The 9,665-nt window shown below is 40.1% G+C and overlaps 1 protein-coding gene across 3 annotated transcripts; it reads right to left on the reverse strand.

Annotated features, from left to right (window-relative positions):
* Positions 1 to 1,943: 1,943 nt before the first annotated feature.
* Positions 1,944 to 7,505, reverse strand: eif6 (eukaryotic translation initiation factor 6). Of its 3 annotated transcripts, none has more exons than XM_022742191.1 (7): positions 7,422 to 7,505; positions 7,001 to 7,140; positions 6,142 to 6,227; positions 5,749 to 5,924; positions 4,403 to 4,579; positions 3,679 to 3,863; positions 1,944 to 3,134 (listed from the first exon to the last, which is right to left on the reverse strand). In XM_022742191.1, exons 2-7 carry the CDS (start codon positions 7,105 to 7,107, stop codon positions 3,125 to 3,127), a joined length of 741 nt encoding a protein of 246 aa, XP_022597912.1. In that variant the 5' UTR covers positions 7,108 to 7,140; positions 7,422 to 7,505; the 3' UTR covers positions 1,944 to 3,124. The 3 variants fall into 3 exon arrangements, with proteins under 3 accessions (XP_022597912.1, XP_022597913.1, XP_022597916.1); XM_022742192.1 differs by having other exon boundaries at positions 7,366 to 7,456; XM_022742195.1 differs by lacking the exon at positions 7,422 to 7,505 and adding an exon at positions 7,332 to 7,420.
* Positions 7,506 to 9,665: the final 2,160 nt, after the last annotated feature.

Raw genomic sequence — 9,665 nt, forward strand, 5'->3', positions numbered from 1 at the left:
CTCCGTCGTGTTTTCTTAAAGTTGAATTTACAAATTAAAACACTAATTTAGGAAATGAAAATTTTTAGAAAGCAAGCTGTTGGTTCGGAGTGGCAACGCAGGAGGCGGACGCTGACTCCACAGTGGTGAACGAGGGGTCACAGGCACTAACAATGGGGATGATTACAGAACCGGATGTTTTTATTTTGACACACTGTGAGACACACTGTGTTTTTCTCTTTGGCAGGCAGCGAAACGCCAATGAAATTATTCCGTTTTGTGTATTGAGCAGAGCTGACGCAGTGAAGCCAGGACGTAATCAGACCTCCAGTAAAGCTTCTCAGACCCCGGTTTAATATCATTTCTCCACTGTGAGGCCGACGTCTCCTCCCGGCCTCGCGTCACAGAGCTTGTAAGATTGCCGCGTGTGTCATGGTAGCATAGAGTCGAGCATTAGACATAATAAAATGTATTTAATGTAGGAAATGAATGAGCTTCTTTTGCACATAAATTAATACAAATATAAACAAGAGTTGGCATAGAGGTTTGTTTTTAGAAATTACTGTATCTATATAATAATTCTCTCTTCTTTTTGTATCTGCTCCTCTTCTGTAGAGCGCTGCTGCTCTTTATCTGTACGTTTGTCTGCCTTTGTTTAATAAGACTTTATAGACGAAAAAAGTTATAATGCACTACAAATGTTGCATGTTTTTTTTTTTTATTATAAATGTATATTGATTTTACGCTATAGATATAATTGTATTGTTTTATTTAGAAAAAAAAAAAAGTCTTTTTAGATGTTTCCCAAACCAAAAACTGAAAATAAGTGTATGTGTATGTTTGAAACAAACGAAAAAACAGTGTGCGTATAAACGATCATATAATCGAGCTGTATTACAAAGTGTGTTTTCTTTAGGCTTTCTGATATTGTCACTGTTTGGAGGGGTGTACATAGATGCATTGCTACAACCTTATTCAAAGCATTTGCCAATAAATAAAAAAAAAAAGAAGTTGCCTTTAAACAGTTTTTCTTGTCTGTTGTTTTGTTAAACCATGTCTCGTATTTGCCAGTAGATGACAGTAAAGACCAGCAGGACTCAACGGTGTGGTTCCCACAGAGGACGGAGAAGGATTCACATCCTTCACTCAGCCAGACACATCAATGCAAAATTTATTCCTTTACAAGTTCTGCAAGTACAGAAGTAAAATGTCGTGTGACTGATATTGATTACTGTATGTGACATTATCAGATCATCAATCCTGAGTCATCGATGCGTCAGCAGTATTTTCCTGTTGTAGCTGCTATAACTACTTAATATACAGTCTAATGGGTCACCAGATGAATGTGAGGGGTCATTAAATTATAAATTATGATACATGAATTTGTATTTATTTATTGTTTGTACTTATTTTATGAAATAATGGTTAATTTCACCTCTTGGGTCCTTGAGCATTTAATGACTGAAACATGACGAGGGGCCCCAACCTGACAAGACTTTTATTTTATTATCTTATCATTTCTTAAATTAAATATCTATCGAATAAATGTAATTTTGTACAGAGTGCAATATTTATCTCAAAATTATAAAGCAGCATAAAATGTAAATACACAAGCCATGTAAAGCACGTCAAACCTGTACCTGAGTGGATGCATTTAACTTTCCATCACTGCTCCCTCCTTATTCAACCAAGACTTCTCACGCTCCTGTAGTGTGCTGCAACTCATTAGTTTCATTAGCAAGTGATCTTTTAATTTCATATTGTCTGCTGTAAATCTACATACACATAAACGTGATTATATTATATACATTAATGCGTGAAAACACAGTTATGTCAACTATTATATTGTTTTCAATGTTTTCTCAGTCACCCACTTTCTTCCATGTCACAAATGACAAAGAGAACCAATCAATCAATGAATCCACTTATTGGATTTTCAGGACACGTCCAAAGAAAAACACTGATCAGATAAAAAGAGGGAGATTTTTATTTTATTTTACAAGACAGACGAGACGTATCGTTCGTTAAGAAACGAGCCGTGTTAAAAGAGTCCAGCAGGCAGAAACACTGAAGTCTGTCTCACTTCTTACAGTCGGGAGGAGAAACATCCACCTGTCGCTTTTCACTGTCTGTTGTGTAAACGTTACATACAAGACGACTGACGCTGATATCTCTCTGCCTGTGTTCCTGTGTTCATCCACCACACCGTCAGTTTTCTGGACATTAAATCATTAAGATCAGTTACCACCTTCAATATCAGCCCTACTTCTCTTCGTTTTTCTCTCTGACTAAAGCGACAGTGAGTTTTTCCATTCTTCAAGCCTCAGATGAAAGTTGATATCTGGGATGATGATACCGTTTGTTTGGCAGTGAGGTGTGTGTGTGTGTGTGTAGGTGTGTGTTTTGTTGGGAATCCCTCACTGACTTTTAAGTGACAAAAACATCCGCCTGCTGGGGAACTGTCACCCAATCAGAGTTACCCCAACATGAGGAGGAGGTGATTCTGTCAAGGCGACTGTCAGTTTCCCCTCAGGGCTGAGGATAACAGGCAGAACACCGACTCCCACCGACAGACTTTAGACACATTTTTAATGAGACAGGCACAAAAAGTAATTTGATTTTTAACTCACTTTTGTTTTTTCCAAACTGGGAGAAAATGTTAAATCTTTCTTCTTTTTTTTTTTTCCTTTCTTCCTGTTTGGTTTAAAAGTTTCACGATTGACACAACATGCGTGTAAATAGAGTTTCAGGGGAGTCCAGCACATTCACAACTCTCTGAACATCAGCCTCTGCTTTGACTTAACTACCAATTATCTCAACCTGTCCCAGTCCAAATAAAAAGGTGAGGTGCTGCATGTGAAGCTGAACCTGTTTAACCTGCTGATGAATTCCTTGTAGAGAGCTGATATGAAAAAATGACTGAGGTCACATGAGCGAAGGTTTTTTTTTTTTTTTAGAAAGATTAAACCGAATGACGCCTGTGCAGCTGCAGGAGCTGGGACTTCTGATTGAGACCGAACCGTGTTGTGTGGAAGGAGGAGTTTTAAGCTGAGTGCCGAGGTCCAGACGCCCGGTGGCTTCACGCCATGAGAGACCAGGTGAACCGCAGCAGAGCTCCTCGACGGCAGCGAACCGCGGAGGTGGCTTACGCCATGCTGATGGGGGGAAAAACAGAGAGAGGAACAACATTTAATGGCTTCCTGCTGCTGAAACTCGGTGTTATTTTCAGACTGAACAGGAGAATGGGGAGTGGGGGAGAACAGCTGGGAGATGTTCTTCAAAATGAATCGATCTTAGCTGCTGAGAGGAAACACAAAAATACACCAGTGCTGCAGTTTCAGTGGAAACACATGAACCGCCATTCTTCAGGAAACTAAACTAACCTGATGTTAACACAATTTTACAAAAGCTAGAATTACCGCCTCGTGGTTTTACGCCTCCACCAACCAGCCACGTCGTAGGAAACATGGTCACAATCTCTCCTTCTGTCTCTGACTTACAGCGTTGAATAAAGGCCAGAAGTGTTTTTCCACAACATTATGTCACAGTGAGGTTGACCTTTGACCTTTTTATACATTTCATCCTATTAATTTCATCCTGTTAGACATCTGTGTTGAATTGTGTCATAATTGGCGTTTGAATTCTTGAGTTATGGCTGTGTGTGTGTGTGTGTGTGTGTGTGTGTGTGTGTGTCTTCACCTGTCAATCAGCGAGTCCCTCATGCTGGTGGCGATGGCCGAGGGCTGCGCCGCGTCGCTCAGTCTGAAGACGCTCTCGATGACGGACAGCTCCGTGCTGGTCGTGTCCAGGCCGCAGAACGCGCACCAGTCGTTGACCACCATCCCCGCCGCGATCACCTCGCTGCCCCGGTTCACTGTACCGGCCTGAACAGGAAGTCAGCGTCATTAACGCTCGGTGGATTTTACTCGTGGAGCCACTGCAGCAGCACTGAGGCTGCCTGACGGACTCGTTATGAAAACTGCTTCACACACACTCTTGTTCTCAGAAGGTGACGAATGGGATCATACATCATGCATGAGCTCTTCTCCTGGGTGATGACGGGCACTGAGCGGCTCTCAGGAGTCGGACTGACATTAAGATCTACATGATTAAATTCTCACCTGAAAACAAATCTAGACTAAGTGACGTTAATGAGACTTAATAAGAGCAAACTTATTTCTCACCGGTGAGATGTTCGTCCTGAAGAGGTCGCTGTGTCATTTCTAATCTGAATGAAAAGTTACAAACTTCTCTTTCACTTTAAACCTCTCTGCTCTGACTCGACCGTCTCAGGATTGTGAAATCTACGATGTTTAAACTATTCCAACTTGTTTTGGCATTTTCAACAGACTAAATGTACCAGAGACACAATCGAGAGTGAGCGACAGAGTTCGTGTTGACAGCTGCGGAGGACGACACTCACCACCAGAGGGACTTGGAGCAGAGACGACAGCTCGTCCTGGTCTTCTATGGACGTCTTCGGGTGGACCAGGCCTCCCTGGTTGCTGAATGCGCAGTAGGAGCCGACCAGGACGTGCTCCGCTACCGTCTGACGGAAAACCTCCACCTTCAGAGTGTCTGCGAGGATCTCCTCCGTCTCCTGAGCGGAGGAAGGGAAACACAGCGCGTTTTTAAAGAGATGTGTTTATTCCTCCACGTGTCACTGAGATCTTGCCTGAACTTTTATGATTATTTCTCGTGATATTACAAAAGAAAAAAGGTATTTGATGTTGATCCTGTTGATACAGTTTGTACCTGCTAACACTGATGACGCTCAGCTGTGGGTCTGGTTTTATCCTGAAATCACAGACTGGATGACCTCTGACCTTCTACAACTGATGAGACCGAAGTTCTGGTAATTATTTCATATTTCAAACAGCATCAGATCCCTCCCTCCAGTTGCTCCTGATCAATAACTCAACTTCAATCAGCACATCTAGAGTCTCGTTCCTCTTCCTCTCACTCACATTATTACAGTTTTGCGTGGAGTTGGTTCAGATCACAGCAGCAGAGGTTTCTACCTCACTCCTCGCTCCCTGTTTGTTTTAAAATTCAGTTTAAGATTTTATTGATTACGTTCAGATCCCTGGACGGTTTGGCTCTGCTTCACATCAGATCCTTTAACTCCTTATTCTGCACAAAGCCGCCTCAGATCTGACGTCCACGTGTCCTTAAACAGTCCCACGGTCCAGACTGAAGATAGGGAGGATTATGTTTTCACTGTTTTAGCTCCAGCGCTGTGGAACAAAGGCCCCCTTCAGTTTTAGATCAGCTGAGCCAGTGACACATTTTAAAACCTTTCCAGTAAAACATAATGCTTTTTTTTTTTTAATTCAACTTTTTAAATTTCATTTTAGTCAGACATTGTTTCTATAGTTTGTTTCACATCTCCATGTTTGGCCATCTCCTCAAATCCTTTTTGTGTTTAAAAGATGGTGAATTATAATCCTCCTTTTGCCAGACGCTACAGGAAAGTGTATTTACTCACTAATTATTTAGTTTATAAATTGTCAAATGCCCTTCACTAAGCACCAGAGGCTAAACTGTCAAGTGTTTAGCCAAAAAGCCACAAATACAGAGTTCATGATTTGTGAAGATGAAACCTGCAAATGTTTGATATTTCACTCGATCAATGACTAAAACATTGATTCAATTTTCAAATTTTGCATCAACAGATTATTTTAGCAAAGTCATAAGTTCATTAAGTGCATGTGGATAGACACAACGGTCAGCTGATGTAAAGAGGAAGTGTGTGTGTGTGTCTCTCACCCTGTCGAGGTCAGGGTGGACCAGCGCTACGTAGTCGTTGCAGGCGATGACGTTGCCGAGGGCGGAGAGCCTCTCCTCCACTCTCTGGATCCTCACTGTGTCTGGCAGACAGTTTCTGATGTGCTGCAGCTCCTGGTCTGTCGTGTTGTTGGGCACCAAGAGGCCGTGACGGTTCCCTGGTCACATGACAAAACAAGAAACCACATGAGCGACACAAACCTGTCGGTGAAGGTGAAGCTTTTGTTTCAGTTTGGTCTGTTGTACTGAAGATACCAAAAGATGGGTGTGGAGAACAAATTAAGGAGCCAGAGATAGCACACATATTTGTGTGTGTGTGTGTGTGTGTGTGTGTGTGTGTGTGTGTGTGTGTGTGTATTCCAGAGCATTACTCACCCACACACATCCTCCCTATGATGCGACAACCTGCTACGGACGCGTGAACCACCGGGATGGTTTCTGACAGTTCCCCTTCAAACACACTGCGGTCACACAAACAACAGTCCGTCACTGAAGCTGACGGTGGCTCAGTTTAGACATTAATTAATCATGTTCTACCTTATATGTATGTTAGTCCGTGTGGAAGGACATGTTCATTTTTCATATTTTTTTTATGAGCTTTGACGTGACAGTGTCTCTTTACAGCAGAATATAGATACTCTCCTGTAACTGAGTTGTCAGACACTAAGGAAAAGTTGGACTTTGAATATTTTCTCAACTGACGATAATAGACGGATTAAAAGAAAAGTTTTACACCAACAAAGCCCATAAATAACATAAAACTTGCAGTAATTGTTGAATCCTGATTCTAAGAGGAACTGAAACAGCTTGTATCTCTTTCTTCTCCAAAACCTGTATTTCCAAAACCTGTAAGAGCCATGATTTCTGACCAGTGAGTTTACACCTGTTGTTCCACATGGGTGTGTGTTCTGCTTATTTAGTAAGGTTCAGTAGAGCGGGAGAAACCTGCTGGTGGAAATCTGAACTTTGGATAAATTACACATCATTTATCACATTAAATTAAAGCTAAGAACTGCTTTATCTAATCAATTGTTTGATCAATCTTTATTTCTCCTGTGTGTCTTTGGTTATTCATGTCAGTGAGACACAAATTACACCTTGATGACATCAGCCACAGGTTCAGGACTGATCTCTGCACTGGTACATAACAATGTTTGCCTGAACAGAGCTCCCGTGGCTGTCTAAATCAAATACACGTGACTTGACACGTGTGTTAAAAAGGTGAAACTTTCACCTGTAGAAGTTCTCGGAGCCTCCGATCGCCACGAGGCAGTAGGTGTTGGTGAGTTTGGCGAAGCAGCCGATCTCGTTGTTTTTCTCAAAAGACGCTCTGACAGCCATGATGGCGAAGAAGAGGAGACTTCACTGCTGATCCTGAAACAACAGAAAGAAATAAAAACACTCACGCTTTTAAACCTCAGGGCACGAGCTGCCGCTTATCACATCACAGAGCCCGTTCGTCAATTTATTTACGAGGTGAACACAGCTAACTGGCTAAATAACTAGCTAACCGGTTCTCCGTTCAGCTAGCTTGCCAGAGGAGAGAAAACGTCCGGTTAACACACGTTTCAACGACGGGCAGCTTCGACTTGAACTCACGGTGACGGTAGTTTGTTAATAAAATCCCGAGACTGTGAAAAGACGTAAAAAATTACCGGAGAAAGTTTCTGTGGCCTCCAAACGTGCGTGGTGGTTCCCTTCGACCCCACGTGTTCACTTCCGCTTCAGTGTTAACGGGGTGACGTAAGGACGTACCGTACGTCATAAAGCATTTTTTTTTTACAGAGACATAATTTAAGGACAAAAACAATAAATCCGGTAATACAACAGCGCATAAAAACCTTGATTTAAATGACATAAGTACAACAGGTGAAAATAAAATGAATTAAAATGAAAAAATATAAATTGTTTTAACGAAAGAAAAAAAAAGGACAAAACGTTTGTTTCTTGTATTTAAATATGAACTGATGTGTCACTTAGACTGTATTGAAACCTCGGATTCCAAACCTTCTCATTAAAACTCTAAAACTTTGAACGTAACTTAACTCAATATTATTTGTTTATCTTTTTATGTATTTATTCTCTTTGAATGTACCTAACCTATTTAATATATAGTCCTTGTTTCTAAACCACTTACTCTAAATGTTACCTGTTTAACTTTGCCAAATAAAGTTGCTTTAAAAAACGGTTATAATTTAATTCTCTGGCTCTTTGTTTCCATATTATTTACATAATAAACACAATCATAAAAACGTGCATGCTGTTGTAATAGTTTTAATTATTTATCTTGTTTTAGATTCATGCTTATGAATGATTACTTTCATGCCTTGTTTTTACTGTAAAGCACTTTATAAATAAAGTTATTATATATTATGTTTTATGTAATTTCGGCGCATGCAGTCCTGCAGCTTTGAGAACTGCCATCCCTGAAAAATTTCCCTAAAAAAAATCAGACAAACCCTTTTAAATCCCATAATTTCCAACCTTCAATGACAATTCTATATAAAAAAAAAAATTGAGATTTTTGTCCTGTATCGCCCAGTTTGGGTCTCATTCAGATACATTTACCTTTTTTGAGGAAATCCACCCTAAGTGCAGAAAGGGTTGTCCAAAGCTCCCATGTTAAACTGAGCTTTAAATCTCTTGCCCTCAACAGAGGGGAGTTTTTAAACTGCGATAAAACATCAACTGTAAACTGTAGGTACACATAAAACATATCATTCTCTTTATTGAAGCCTTAGGACGGTCACAATGAGGTGATCTTTTCAATAGGACTCATAGGAGTTTCAATTTTCGAACACAAGTTTCATCTTAAAAGCTGTTGTCTGCCTGGGGAGACAGAGGGGATTGTGTGCGCGTTTCCCTCCTCCCCCTGGTGGCCACAGTCACCATAGCAACCAGTGTCTCAGCAGGTGCTACTGACAGGTACAAACTTTCACACAACTGACTGTGATTAGCTAATTAGACTGATTAACTGTTGTTCATGTTGTTCTGTTCCAGCAGGAGAAATCCCAGCAGCTTTATTGCAGATCAGCTTCTGTTAGGGCATGTACATATGTGTAGACATTTGTTGCTATGGTTGTTTTAAAGTAAAATATCATAATTCAAATAAAGTGTAAAAACAATAAATTATATCATCAATAAAAAGTTTCATTAATATTTCTACAGAAAAAAACTGTAAATTATTATGATCAAACACCATCAATAAAGTGACACCACTAAAGCTTCTGCAGAGAAACTGTCTCCTAATAATAAAAGTAAGTGTCAATCAATTAAATATTAACACGTGTTTAATATTGTAAAGTAAACCTTTTGTTTTGAAAGACAAAGTAAAAAATACTGAATAAAACAGATTAAAATCATCTCAAACTAAAACTTGCAGTATTTGCGTTAACATTTAATCTTTAAGTATGTAAAGTAATGTTAAAACCTGTAGAAGCACAATCCAAATACAATATTTAATGATTCAGATTCAGATTATTTTTTTTACATTTATCATAAAATATAATATGCTGAAGAAATGCAAATTAGATTGTTAAGTCTCTGTATGAAAGAACATCTGTAATGTTCTCTCTGTATATATTTTAAACTTCAGAGAGACGACAGTGATGACGGATGAATAAATATTTCCCAAAGATCACGGGGCTCAGATGAACGACAGGTATTTTTGGGATTGATTGGTTTGATTGATATGCCTGGTGTGCAATGATTGATCGGATGACGCGGCAGGCCGGGAGGTCGATCACCGGAGGGGAGCTTGGGTCGTGTGTGCATCGTATTGAATCAGTTGTGTTAAATTTCTGTTANGTGATGACGGATGAATAAATATTTCCCAAAGATCACGGGGCTCAGATGAACGACAGGTATTTTTGGGATTGATTGGTTTGATTGATATGCCT

This window comes from Seriola dumerili, unplaced genomic scaffold (assembly GCF_002260705.1).
Source record: "Seriola dumerili isolate Sdu_G_001 unplaced genomic scaffold, Sdu_1.0 BDQW01000066.1, whole genome shotgun sequence".
In the NCBI taxonomy this organism is placed as follows: domain Eukaryota; kingdom Metazoa; phylum Chordata; class Actinopteri; order Carangiformes; family Carangidae; genus Seriola; species Seriola dumerili.